The 15373-nt window shown below is 35.6% G+C and overlaps 1 protein-coding gene across 2 annotated transcripts in view; it reads right to left on the bottom strand.

Annotated features, from left to right (window-relative positions):
• DGKB (diacylglycerol kinase beta) overlaps positions 1 to 15373 on the bottom strand; it is a 556198-nt gene that overhangs the window by 330147 nt on the left and 210678 nt on the right. For both annotated transcript variants that reach the window (XM_074195405.1, XM_074195404.1), the window contains 3 exons: positions 7160 to 7245; positions 4918 to 5007; positions 2170 to 2330 (listed from right to left, as the gene is read on the bottom strand). In XM_074195405.1, coding sequence (XP_074051506.1) covers positions 2170 to 2330; positions 4918 to 5007; positions 7160 to 7245 — 337 coding nt within the window. The remainder of the gene's footprint in view (positions 1 to 2169; positions 2331 to 4917; positions 5008 to 7159; positions 7246 to 15373) is intronic.

Below are 15373 nucleotides of genomic sequence, written 5' to 3' on the forward strand. Positions count from 1 at the left end.
AACATAGGCCAACAACTTACATGGATGCAAAGTGACAATTAGTGCAGGATGCTCTGCTGTGAGCCAAGAGAACTCTGAGGGACATATGATAAAGAACGCTACCCATCCCAATGTGGGAGCTGACATGTCTGAATAGACTGGAGCAGACTGTTTTTCACTTTATTTTTCTTGAGGTTTCTCCTGAGGGGGTTATGCCTACTTTTATAACATGACTATTGTGGTAACCTTTTTCATGATGATACATTGTTAACCTATATCAATAACTTTATGAGTGAGAGTGGGTGGGAAGAAGGGGGAGAATTTGGAACTCAAGGTATTGGAAGCAAATGTTGACGTTTGTTTTTGCATGTAACCAGGGGAAAAATAAAATAAATAATTGAAAAGATAACAGAGGCATAATAATAAAGGGAATCTGAAAGGGAAAAATAAGTCTGATAGGTGGCAGGGTATAGGACACAATGAGAACTCTAGGTAACGTAAGGACCTAGTAAGTAAGATTTATGAAAATGATTTTAGGAAATTAACAGAAATTTTAAACTTATTTGTAGGCAATGTATACTAAGTGGTAGATGGAGGTTATGATCAAATTGGTAGGGAGGTTTTAAGTGACTTAAAAAAAGAATTAATTATCATCATTTATTAATTAGAATACTCCAGAAGTATCTATAAAAGCTATTAATTAGTTTGATAAATTAATGGATTTGTGAATTGATCAATAAGATTACTCAAATGTAATAACATCAATGACTCAAATCTCAATCTAGCAATGTCTGTCTCTACGGCATGACTTATCTATGTTGTCTCAGAAATAGGCAGTTTACCCCATGTTCTAGAAAATCATTTCATGAATCTAAAGGCATTGTCAGTATATAAATGTATCCTGAAAACTGGCATATGCTGATATCATCTTGAAGTGAAAACCACTGAAAGCAGGTTAATGTCAATGAGATGATTATAACAATGATATAATAATAAAAGGAGACATGTTTAGAATTGTATAATATACTACATTTAAAAGGAAATGGCAAACTGTTCCACTATCTTTGCCAAGAAAACCCCACATCAGGTCATGAAGAGTCAGACACAACTGAAAACTACTGAACAACAAAAATATACCAAATAACATACGTTCTAAATGGTACTCAACCTAAATATAAAATTTCACATTATGCTATATAAATGCTAATTATTATTAGTAATACCTTCCTCTCCAATAGAAATGAATGAACAGAATTTATTCCTTCATTCTTTTCCTCCCTCCCTTCCTTCTTTCTTCCCCCCCTTCCTTCCTTCATTCTTCCCCCATGCCAATCAGTACAGCCTACCTCTTGGTAGGTGGGTAGTAAAGTGAATAATGGTCAAAGCCTGAAGTTAATTAAGCCTGAGTTCACTTTACACCTATTCAGTATTTACCCAACTCTTAAATGTAGATAATAATATCCCTTACCTGACAAGTTATTGTGAGAAATGAATGAGCTAATATTTCTATAAAACAGCACAATGGATTTATTAAATACATAATAGGTGCTTAATAAATGACTATTTTCTTCCCCTTCTCATCCCCTCCCCAGCCTCATTACCTCATAATGAAAATATTTATTTCTCTACCAATTCAGATTCATGTTCCTATCAAATCCTAATTTGTTTATCTGAATGTGATGCCGCAAAAAGGAAAACGTTAAGTAACTCCTTCAGTGAAATCCACAACAAGAAAGGGGAAAAACCTCAACCATTGTAATTCTGTCATTATTAATGGGTGTGTTTCTGTTCATCCTTGTGCATATATATAGATGTTAACTTGGTTATCATTCCTTCAAATACAATACTCCTGATTTTGATGAAAATAAAACAAGAACCAGGTTCTACTTTCATACTTGATCTTTTGTTTATTATTTGGAAATCATCCTTGAAAATTCAATCATTTCCTTTCATAAAATATATTAGGTTCAGGTATTAGCTCAAAAAATTGTTCAATGAAGACAATATCCCATGGTCAGGGTTTGGAAAAGAGAAAGACACCAATTTGAAAGGAAACCTTAATAGGAACAGCTACCAGCCATTTGACAAAATATGGATGAAACTTGTTATTTCCCTGTCAATAAATTTTCCATTGTTAACAGCAGACCAATGAAGCATAGACAAACCATAGCCTTTAGTGAAAAGACTTACCACGCCAATGGAAAAATAGTTATTGATGATCGAGTAAGGCACTGGGTCTCCCTTTTCATCTTTATCATTTGGGATGACCTCAAACTTCCATCGATCCAGCATGATCTGGGAGCCATTCTCAATGTCTCTGAGAATTTTCATCAGATTTTCCCCTTCATAGCCTAAGACAAAAAAGAATGATGATGTAGCTCAAGAAAATGGAAATGGGATACCACAAGTGGGCCTGCCTTAGCTCAGGGAATATGATCACATATTTATGGACTCCTAGATTATGGAGGTATAGGCAGAGTGGTAATGGTTGAGGGGAGGAAGCAACAGCTCATCAATCAATACTTCTCTTGAAATCTGAAAGAAAAGGAATTTGCATTGATCCCCAGAGATCATCTTAGCCCAAAACTAACTGCTCCTCCTTGAGGATTTTATGCAAAGAGTACTCAGGTTCCTAAGATCTTCTCAAGGGTTGACCATTTGGTCTTTAGGACTTAATACTAATTTGTGGAATAATCACATAGCTGCATGATAATGAGAAAGAAATATTATTAGTGATAATAATAATATGCAGCATTTATTAAGTGTTTCATGATTCAAAGTACTCTTTATATATTTTATTTATTTTGTGAAGTAATTACTATTATCCTCATTTTGTAGATGAGGAAATTGAAGCTGAGAAAGTTAAATAACTTGCCTAGAGTCTAATAACTAGAAAGTTTCTGAGGAAGGATTCAAACTGATATCTTCCTGAATCCCGGTTTTATTATTTTATCTACTCTTCCAGTTGACTTTCCCAAGGAGGAAAAGAAAAATATATTAATGATCTGGTCAGTACCTGTGACTTCATTCTTATGACAAACATCCAGAAGTCACCTGAGACACTTAAAGGCTAAGAGATTGCCATAGTCATAAGTCATTGACACTAATGCCATATTGCCTCTTTGTTAAAACACACACACACACACACACACACACACACACACACAGGTGTTCACAAGTACAAAGTCACTGATGATGGTCACACAGTCAACTGTTTTCATGTTGTTTATTTTATTTTATCTAAAAATAAATACAGGATTTATCTTCAGTTTCTTTGAGATAGAGCCAAATGTTTCATAGCAATCTTTCATTCACTTCTATTATTTCCATAATTCTCAAATTTGAAATGAAAATAAGTATATTAACCAACCCTTCTAAGTTTCACTGCCTGCCTTCCAAGATGATACTTTCTCACTTGATTCATAACTCAGGGGAATTAGCTTATCCCCTGTCTCAGTGCAAGTTAGGATAATGGGTATGTATGAGGACTATCTTCAAGATTTCACTGGTTCAGGGAACTAAAGCTTCAGACTTTGGGCATTCCTTTCTGGTGACTTGAATGGTCATGAAGAGCTCTAACCACTCTTCATTCCAATAGGTAACTCAGGCTCAATCAACTCATGTTATCTTCAGTACCTCCCTTGCTGAATATTTTCCTCCAAACCCTACTATGGATAAGTAATTTTTTTTTACCTAATGAATAATTTATAATTTTTCCCCCAATATCTGGCCAAAACTATCAGTGAACTATCAGAAGGTCCACTTCTAATAACTGGCATTATAGGTAGAATGGCCTGAAAAATGGGAAAAGGCCCACATGTACAAAAATACAGAAGTTCTTTTTGAAGTGGCAAAGAACTAGAAATTGAGGAAATGCCCATCAATTGGGGAATTACTAACAAATTATGGTACACGGATGTGATGGAGTTCTTTAAGAAATCATGAGGAGGGGACCTCTAGGTGGCACAGCAGATACAGCACTGGCCCTGGAGTTAGGAGTACCTGAGTTCAAATTTGGCCTCAGACACTTAATAATTACCTAGCTGTATGGCCTTGGGCAAGCCACTTAACCCCATTGCCTTACAAAAATTAAAAAAAAAAAAACTAAAAAGAAACCATGAGGAGGCAGTTCTGAAAACCTGGAAAGATTTGCATGAACTGTTTCTGAATGAAGTCAACAGAATCAGGAGAACATTGTACATATTAAAAATATCAATGTAAGATGATCAGTTATGACAAAATTAGTTCCTCTGAGCAGTTCAGTGATAAAGGAAAATTATAGAAGACATATGATGGGAAATGCCATCCTTATCCAGAGGAAAAGGAAAAAACACCCCAAAACTATGGAGTCTGAATGAAAACAAAGCATACTATGTTCACTTTTTAAAACTTCTGATTCTTCTTTCACAACATGGCTCATGGAAATATGCTAAACATGATTATACTATATGATGTATGATGTTTATCAGATTGTTGTATGCCATGGGGAAAAGGGAGAGAAGTAAGAGTGGTAGAAAAATTTGGAACTCAAAAACTTACATAAAGGTGAATGTTAAAAACTTTATATTTAATTATAAAAAATAAAATAAAAGAACATTTGAAAATAAGTAGAATAGTTTTAATACCTACTAAAGGAAAAATTATTTATATCTATAAGATCTTTTGTTTTTAATACTCTCCTGAGAATCACAGTCAGGTAGGTCTACCCTAGGCCATTGATGCCCATTTCCTTTCCTCACACATCATATGTGAACCAATATGAAGAGAAAAAGATGCTCTTTTTTTTATTGAATTGAGGAAAGGGGACTAATACTTCTCCATCTCACAGGTCAATCCATTTTGAATGGGAGATTTCGTGGACCTATGTATCCTAGTTGGTCAAACTCAATTTTTATTTTCTTTCATTCATTTGTTCATTCATTCATTCTTTATATTTACCTCCTCCCCATCTGAGGCATCTGGCAAGGTCATTGCCAGTCCCAAGAGGCAGGATCGCTACTGGAGGATGCTTGACTATATTTGCTTTCTCTGTGGAAGGGGAAAGAAAACAGATGATCAGATGGAAAATAAAGTAAGAACAGAGCAATGTGAGCAATGCCAGTCCTGTATACATAGGTGAATCACACATTGGAAACAATGGCTTTTAATATTAATCAAAGAAAATAAAGTCCATAGGAATTCCCAAGATTTACCCACAACAACCACATTTACTCACACAAGATATAAAAGATATCTCATGATATATCCCTCTAGGGCAGAGATGTGTGTGTGTGTGTGTGTGTGTGTGTGTATGTGTGTGTGTGAATGTAGTTTGTTTGTTAGTGTTTTTCTTTTGGTTTGTATCCTTGAAACTCAAGTTGTAGCCTCAATAGACAGACACACAGTCCTTAATAAAGGCTTGAGGAAATATGTATTCTATTACATAAGGCAAGAATTTCAGAACTAAATTATCTGGAATCTCTAAGAATCATAAGAAGATGTGAAAACATGATTCATAGATCTAATGCATTATGCCTACTTAGCCACTAAATTATTTTTCCATGTATAAATGAGTTCTTTGTTATTTGATCCTCTTCAGTGGTCATAAGTCACATCCTACACTTACTTCTTTGTAATAAATGTCTTCAAGAAACTATATGATAGTTATGGTTGAAGAGAGAGGGATGACTGGAGAAATGGAGGAAGGCCTGCAGCATGTTGGAGGAGCCCTCTGGCAAAGTTTGAGCAGGATATGAATGAGAGCATCAAGGATGGATGGGCTCTGATGTGCATTGTTGAAGGTAACTTCCCACTCTGTCTGATCTCCTAAGCTACTAGATTTGGTTCTTTTGCTAGACCAGTGTCTTTTGGCAGATTTCATTTTCAGAAACATTAAATTAGAGAAGAAATTGGGTTCAATGTAACTTCTTCTGCTGGTCCTATAGCTGGGATGATTGGTGACCAAGTCAAAGGGGCTCAGAATGAAGAGCAAGAATTGGCCCCTTGAATTGGATGCCTTCTTAGAAGAAGAGCCTCCCTCTTGGAATTTCCTGGAGAAGAACTGTTTGTTTTTAAAAAAAGACAGTTTGAATCAGTCTGAATCACCTGAGGGTTTGGATTCCACAAGTCTCCATCAAATCCCAAATGCTTTCAATAAAATCAGGGTGCACCTGAGGGAAGCTCTTCAATGTATACCTGCTGCTTCCTTGAAAAAATCAGGTAGAACCTAGATGCCATGCCCTTGGTATTCTTCTTTCAATGACAAACTTCAAGAAGCTAAATTTGAATACTGGTCTTAGTGAGGCAAAAACAATACAAGGTAGTCCCTTGTCATAGAACCTATCTTTACAAGAGTGCAGAATGATTATATTTCCCTTCAAGGTCAAGACATCCAGAAGATTTCCATATGCTTGGTAGAGACCTTCTATAAAACTGATTGGACACCACTGAAGGGTAAATGTACATCAAAGAGTTCAAAGATGAGCCAAAGAAAACAACAGACCAGGGACATCCACAAACTCCAGTTAAAAGGGGGAGAGAAATGCATGTTTGAAGTTGAGGTTAAGTTGAACCAATGGCCATGGAACATTTTTTTTTTGAGTTTCAGTTTAACATATTGCATTAGCATAAAGTTTTGCTTTAATTTATTTGCTTATCTTTTCTCAGTTGCTGTGGGCCCATTTCTCTGAGGAACCCGAAGCCTTGGGGAACTGCCCAACAGATGGACCCCTCCCCTTACCAAGTCAAAATCAATGTCTGCCTGATGTGTTTTCTCAGATATAGATGAACTTTTAAAGTAAGCAGAGCATTTAAATTTGGGAGATGATCACCACTCTAATTGAATTCTGCTCTGGTCAAGATATTGCTGCATGATTCATTGTAATAATAGAAAAAGGGGACAATTTCTGAAAGCCCAGGTAGAGTAACACATGCGTTGGAGGAATGAGTGGCAGAGAGTGCTATAAGAAAATAATAGAAAAAACATTTGGGTAAAAATGCTGAGAAATACAATGAGCTTCTGTTCAACATGTGAAGGATCCGTGATTTTTTTCAATAGGTATATTTTCTCTACCACCAACCAATTAGAGCTCTTCTATAAATTGAGAGATGGTCATCAAGATTTGTTATGATCCAATAATTACTTAAGTCCAGTTCCCATACCACCCCACCCCCATCTCCCTTAAACACATAACTTTATTACCTATGCAGTCCAAAATCCAGCCCACTGTTCCATCTCCACCACATGCCAGGACCCTGAAGTCAGGAACATCTCGGAAAAAATTTAACCTGAAAAATTGAAACATTTTAAAATGAAAAATTCCTATTATTTTATTCATATGTACAATCCTAGAACTGAATCTGTAGAAAGACTGTGTAATATGTTAAATCTATATGACAGAGAATGGTTTGTTTTTGTGAGTTAGAACCAAATGGGGGATTACTTAGTAGCAAACAAAAACAAGAAAAAAAACACCTTAATATCAATGTGACTGCAATACATTCTTCATGTCAAATTTGAATTGCCAAAAGAAAAGTGATTTTATTCTTTTAGTTCTCAATTATTTTCCCTAATAGATGGTGAACAGCACTATAGATCTTCCTTAGCATCATCAGCAACAACAGACTGGGTTTTTCCATAAGAGAATCAGGGAGGTGATGCGGGGAGCTGTGCTAGATCACCAGCCTCATTTGTTTCCTCTGGAGTCATCTGGGTCCAATAGCCAGGTGATGGCTGGTGATAGCTCTGGATGGGAGGCAATCAGGGTTAAGTGATTTGTCCAGTGTCAGACAACTATTAAGTATCTGAGAACAGATTTTAACTCAAGTTCTCCTGGCCTGAGGGCCAGCACTCTCTCCACTATGCCAAAATGTGTAGCCATTGTAAAAAGAAATGGGGTGGTAATGAGCTTTCTGTCAGTGACGGTTTTTGTCCAGAGGATGGATGATTTCTTATGGAATTATAACAGTCAATGTTCTTGGTCCAATATAGATTGCATCACATGACCTCCAATGTTCATGCTAATGCTAAGATTTTAGGATTCTGACTAGAATATCTCATATTTTCTGACTTTTATAAACTACCTAAAGACTCACATTAAGCTTTTCCTCATTGCAAACAAAACTCAACCTGCCCAAAATGTCACAGCTAATAAATATGTAGACCTAGGCTCAGACACAGAACTCACCCAAAGCTTTTTCTATAGAACCACGTTGTTATTTAATAGTCTATAACCCCAGATCTCCCCATTACTGCTTATATGTACCTGGTTGGACTCAGTACAGTCCAGATCAAAACGGTGAACATGAGTGAAGTGGTGAGGAGGTAAATAAAGGCAGTTTTCAGTCTCTTCCCTACAGAGAACAGGGAGGTGACTTCTTGGACAACCCTCCCATCTTAGTGTCCCAGTGTCATCTTCATCAGAACATGAACCCAAGGCTTCCTAATACCAGGTACCATTGCTAATCCAAAGAAGCCTTGACTTTGCTCTTAAATGTTTTCTGCCACCCTGCTCTAGAAGACCCTTTTGTTGGCATAAATTCTTTTGTTAAAAGCACTTTATCTAGGGGCGGCTAAGTGGCGCAGTGGATAGGAGTACCTGCGTTCAAAAAATAAAAAAGCTCTCTCAGTGATGAGATACACACACCTCCTCCAGTGCAGATTACAACTCATCTATAGTTTCTCATCCTGTGTAATTCTCACTCAGGAGGTCCCAGGGAGCTCCTCAGAAGATGGATTGGCTGTACTGCAGAACTCCCTCTAGACCTTTGAATAGGTGTGGGTAGGAGCCTGAGCGGAGTTGAAATTGCCCATTTGGGCACCTTACTCTCACAATGCCCAGTAGGATATCTCATTTTCCAATTAAATATTTGCTTAGGTCTTTTAAAGAGCTCTTATTAGGGGAAAAACATAATGAAGTATTTCTAGAATTTTCTAAAGTATCTGTAAATATTAATTATATATGGATCAGTTATTGAGAAAATTATAATCTATTCTGTAATCTGCTCATTGTAAGCAGGTTACCATTTCCTCCTATGTCTATCTGTTGCATTTTGTTTATTTTTCTCAAGAGAAAATATTGGAGAAAAATCACTGAAAATATTAGAGAAAAATCACTGAAATGGACCAAATATATCTCTCTGCTGAAGACAGAAAACTAACCATTCTAAAAAGTTTTTCCCCACCCATTCCACTGTAATGGCTAAATTTGATGCCATAAGTGTATTTTGTTCTGTTTGGTTTTTTTTTCAGATTATTGTATACAGAACATCAGAGTTAACAGTGATTATCCAAGCTATACTTCCCTACAAGAAGGGGCAGGGATTTCTGTGTTAGGCTACTTCCTATTCATTAATCACTGAGCTAAGAACAACTGTCACCTCCTGATATCTTGAAAATTTAGCAACAATTATAAAAGAAAATTATTAGGAAAGTGATAAAGAAAATTAGTATGTACTAGTGACTTACCATTGTGAAGCATAAGCCTAGACATAAAATTTATTCAACCTAGAAAATGTTTTATGTAATATATTCCCTCCCTTACTCCTCCCCTTCTATATCCCTTTCTGTTCCCTTCCTCTTCCCATACCTCTACCTTTTTACAATATATATTCACATATAAACAGAGAATATATATTCATATATATGTGTACAAATTTATGTAAAATGGATTTCATATAGCCATTCATACATTGACATGAATGATACATAGAGTATACATACATAATCTTGCACAATTTAATTTTAAGACATTTAACTTTTGACAAGGCTCCTCATCTTTGGGGAGAACATGGGCAATCTTTCCACTGGATAACTCATCTGCATGTTAGACACATCAAGTGCTGATATTTCTTAAAGCTCTTATCAATAGCTCTGCACCACAGACCATTGAATGAATTATTTGAGAAAAAACATATTTTCAAATGAAACATTCATAAAACAATTAGAAAGTCTGATGTTTTTTAAGATCCCATCAATACATAATCTTCAGGGTAGAAGGGTCTTCATTAGACATCAAGTTCCAAGCTTCCCTTGCCATTCAAATGAATGTGAATTCTTTCATGACTAATGGTCTCACAGTCTTTCTTTGAGGAAGTAGGGTGTTGACCATGTTGACCAAAGTGACCTATTCGACTTCAATATGACTCACTCTACTGGCTCTGTGTTATGACTGCATGTTTATATGTATGTGAGTGTGTATATGTATGTGTATGTGTATATGTGAGTGCATGTGTGTGCATGTGTATATGTGTGGAGAGGAGAAATGTTTTGAGAGCTAGATCTCTTTTAATTTCTTAATAACTGGAAATTCTGGGGCAGAGCCAAGGTGGTGGCATGAAGAAAACATGCTCCTGAAGGTTTTTCTTACCAAAGATAAATGAAGCCTCTGACATTAAAGCTACAGATCCTACCAAGAAAAAGAGAAGTTCAACAGTAGACTTCATGGAGGATCTTCAGTGAAGGTCTGTCTCTTTGGCAGAAAAAAAAGGGGAAGTAAAGCTAAGTGAGGCAGGAGAGCAGGAAAGCCAATGCAAGGCTTTAAGCCACAATACAGTCCAGGTTCCAAAGGCTCGACAATAGCACAGGTCACAGGACCAAGATTGAAAGCAAGTGGGGAGGACCTCAGTCCCAAACAAAATCTGAACCCTGGGAACACCAGGGCAAAAGGCTGTACTGGATTAGGAACAAATCACTGCAGAGGCAGAACCTGGACATAAAGAAGGAAATAAACCTCTGCATAGACAAGACCTGGACTGCACAGGCAACATCTTGGTCAATGACAAACCAGGGATCAGACTCCAGCCCCAGCATAAAAATCTTGGATCTATACTCCCTTTACCCTAGGAGCAGAGCTAAAACAAAGATGAACAAAATAGCCAAAAGAGCACTCAATATAGAAAACTACTTTATAGATAAAGATGATAATAATGTCATATCAGAAGAAGAAATCAATGAAAAATTATTCACAGGGGAATTCTCAAAAGAATCTATGAACTGAACTCAAATCCAAAAGCTCATAGAAGAGCTTTAAAAAGAATTTAAAAGCCAAAGAAGAGAGGAAGAAGAAAAATGGAAAAAAAAAAGAAATGACTCATGCAGGAAAATTATGAAAAACTGACCAAAGAAATAAACTCCTTTAAAAGTAAAAATAACCAAGCAGAAAAGGAAACACAAAAGTTAATTGAAGAAAATAAAACCACAAAAAAGTAGAATTGAACAAAGAGAAACCAATGAATCTACAAGACTACAAGATTCCAAAAAACTGAAAGTTAGTATGGAAGAAATTAGATTAGGACCAACACCTCACACCTTAAACCAAGATAAGATCAAAATGGATACAGGATTTAGACATTAAAAACATTATTATAAGCAAACTTGAAGATCGAGGAGTAGTTTACCTGTCAGATCTATGGAAAGGGAAGCAGTTTATGACCAAGGAAGAGATGGAGAACATCATTAAAAACAAACTGGATAATTTTGATTACATTAAATTAAAAAGCTTTTGCACAGATAAAGCCACTGTAACCAAGATCAAAAGAAATGTAATAAATTGGGAAACAATTTTTACAACTAGTATTTCTGACAAAGGACTCATTTCTAAAATATATAGAGAACTGAGTCAAATTTTCAAAAGAAAAAACTTTCCCAAATTGACAGTCAAAGGCTATTTAAAGGCATCTTACAGATGAGGATTAAAGCAATCCATAGTTATATGGAAAATCACTCTAAATAATTACTGATTAGAGAAATGTAAATTAAAGCATCTCTGAGATACCACCTCATACCTCTCAGACTAGCCAATATGACCAGAAAGGAAATGATCATTTTTGGAAAGGTTATGGGAAATCTTGGACACTAATACATTGTTGATGGAGTTGCGAACTCATCCAACCTTGCTGGAGAGAAATTTGGAATTATTCTCAAAGAGCAACAAAAATGTGCATCCCCTTTGATCCAGCAATACCACTACTGTGTCTATACCCTGAAGAGATGATGAAAAAGGTAAAAATATCACTTGAATAAAAATATTCTTAGTGGCCCTGTTTGTGGTGGCAAAGAATTGGAAATTAATAAATGTACTTCAAATGGGGAATAGCTTAACAAACTGTGGTATATGTATGTCATGGAACACTGTTTTTCTATTAGAAATCAGGAGGGGATGGGAATTCAGGGAAGCCTGGAAGAATTTGCATGAACTGATGCTGAGTGAGATGAGCAGAACCAGAAAAACTTTATACACCCTAACAGCAACATGGTGGTGATGACCAACCTTGATGGACTTGCTCATTCCATCAGTGCAACAATCAGGGACAATTTTGGGGATCTGTGTTGGAGAATATCAACTGTATCCAGATAAAGAATTGTGGAATTTGAACAAAGACCAATGTTACCTTTAATTTAGGGAAAAAGCATTATCTTACTATGTAATTCTGCTAACACTTATACTTTATGTTTCTTCCTTAAGGATACGATTTCTCTCTCATCACATTCAAATAAGATCAATGTAGACATGGAAACATTGTGAAGACTAACAAACTGCCTTCTGTGGGGAGGGAAGGAAGATTAGGGGAAAATTGTAAAACTAAAAATAAATAAAATAAAATTTTAAAAAAACTACAAGATTTCATTAAAGAAAATAAAAAGGCTGAAAAATTGAAGAAAACATAAAGTACCTTTTAGGAAAAACAAACAACCTGGAAACATTGATCCAAGAGACATAATTTAAGAATTCTTGGGACTACTAGAAAGCCTATGTCAGAAAAAAGAAACAGGAACACATTATGTAAGAAATTATCAGGGAAAACTGTCCAAATCTGGTAGAACAAAAGGACAATATAGTCATTAGAAGACGACAAGATAAAAACTCTAAGGGCTATTATGGCCAAATACTGCAAGCAGCAAAAATAAAACAAATTAAATTCAAAGGAAACACAATCAGATTCACAATAGGACCTAACAGCCTCAACACTGAAGGATAGAAGACCTGGAATACTATATATCAGAGGGCAATGGACCTGGGATTGCAACCAAGAATTTACTGCCCTGAATAATTCAACATATATTGTCAGGGAAAAAGAGGAATGTTCAGCAAAATAGAGGACTTCCAAAATTCCCTGACAAAAATACCAGAACTGCACAGAGAATTCAATCACCAACTACATGACTCAAGAGATGCACAAAAAGGATAAGTGAAAAATAGAAGGAAAAAACAAAACAAAAATATTAGTCAAATTGTATTTGACCTTAAAAGGGAAGATGTGACATTTATAACTCTTCAGAATTGTACTTCTCTTTTTAAAGGGTCAAATATAATTGGAGCAACTGAATTTAGAGGATATGAGTATGGTTGGGTTTTGTCTCTCCATTGGAGAGGTCCAAGATGACAACCCTATGTTTAAGACAAAAAGCCCTGATGAAAAGCAGAGGTGTTAACTCTAAACTTAATTGTCTCAGTATCCTTTTTACCCCTTCAATTCTGTTGTCCTCACAAAACTTAGCACTTTCTGATGAGGGTATCATAAGCTGGGTGGTCCTGAGTCAGTGTCTCCCAGAACTTACAATCAATTGTATAGTTCTTAAGTGAGGTCTTCAGAGTGTCTCAGTGCTTAAAGTACTTTAAGATTCTTCTAGATGATTAAATGAGGGATGGATTCAATCCATACTTTACTTAATAAAGGTTAAGCAGGGTGGGGAGGGGAGGGAATTGTAGGAGAAAGTATGCTGGGAAGGAGGAATACGAATAGTTCATGAAATGATTTGCCTTTGGATGACTTTGGCTCACGAGGGCTGTGTGTCCTTGGAGGATACTTGAAAAGGGGTTAAGGTAAAAAAATGATTATAATTTGATGTAATTTAAGACTCCTGAAAAATGTACTTCTAATAAGACAAAAGAGGGGAGGGTACTTAGTGACTCTGAGGCAATGCTGTTTATTAAACAATCCATCAAACAATCAATCTGTGATTGTACTTTGATAACACTTTGAGCTTATCAGGCTATCAATTAATCTAGCTGTGACTGATGAAACCTGATTAATAGTACTTGAGTGATAAATAACACCAGATGAAGAGGGACAAAGATTTATAATTTTAGAGGGAAAGAAGGGAAAGTATGAACACTGAGTAAACTCTATTCAATAATTTTGGCCCAGAGAAGGAATAAAATATAGTCCCATTTAGGTTTAAAAATCTATTCTACTTTACAGGGAAGGGGAGTGGGGGGAAGGGAAAGATAAGGGAAGAACTGAAAAAAAGGAAGGCAAAGGTATAAGTGAAAATAAACTGAAAGTTAAATTTTAAATAAAAATTAAAGGGGAAAGGGAGTAAAACTTTGGTGAGGAGGAATAAGAGCAAAGGAAAGAGAAAAAATATAAATGGGGAAAGATAGCATGGAGGGAAATATAAAATTAGTAATCTTAACTGTAAATGTGAATGGGATGAACTATCCCATACAATTGAAGTGAATAGCCAAATGGATTAAAAACCAGAATCCTGTAATATGTTGTTTACAGGAAACACATTTGAAGCAGAGAGATACACACAGGGTAAAGGTAAAAAGATAGAGCAAAATATATTATGCTTCAGCTGAATTAAAAAAAATCAGGGGCAGCAATCCTTATATCAGATAAAGCAAAAGCAAAAATAGATATCATTAAAAGGGATAATAGGGAAGGAAATTACATCTTCTTAAAAGTCACCATTGGTAATGAAGTTATATCATTATTAAATATATATGCACCTAGTTGTATAGGATCCAAATTCCTAGAGAAAAAGCTGAGTAAATAACAAGGAGATATAGACAGAAAAACTTTAATAATGGGGGACCTCAACCTCTCTCTCTCTCTCTCTCTCTCTCTCTCTCTCTCTCTCTCTCTCTCTCTCTCTCTCAGAAATAGATAAATCTAACCACAAAATAAACAAGAAAGAAGTTAAGAAGATAAATGAAATCTTAGAAAACTTGGATATGATAGACCTCTGGAGAAAACTTAAAGGGAGATAGAAAATAATATAACCTTTTTCTTGGCAGTGCATGGCACCTATACCAAACCTGACCAAATACCAAGGAATAAAAAACTTTATAATCAAATGAAGAAAGTCATAAATAATAAATGCATACTTCTCAGACCATGATGTAATAAAAATTACATGTAATAAAGGGTCACAGAAAGATAAAAACCAATGGAAACTAACTTAATTTTAAATAATGAATGAATCAAACAGAAAATCATATAAATAATTATATCAAAGAAAATGATAATAATAAACATCATACCAAAATCTATGGGATGCAGGCAAGGCTATTTTTGAAGGGAAAATTTATATCTCTGAATGCTTATATGAATAAAATAGAGAAAGAGGAGATCAATGAATTGAGTATGCAACTTAAATAACTAGAAAAAGAGCAAATTAGAGATCCCT

The sequence above is a fragment of the Macrotis lagotis genome, chromosome 7 (genome assembly GCF_037893015.1).
Source record: "Macrotis lagotis isolate mMagLag1 chromosome 7, bilby.v1.9.chrom.fasta, whole genome shotgun sequence".
In the NCBI taxonomy this organism is placed as follows: Eukaryota; Metazoa; Chordata; class Mammalia; order Peramelemorphia; family Peramelidae; genus Macrotis; species Macrotis lagotis.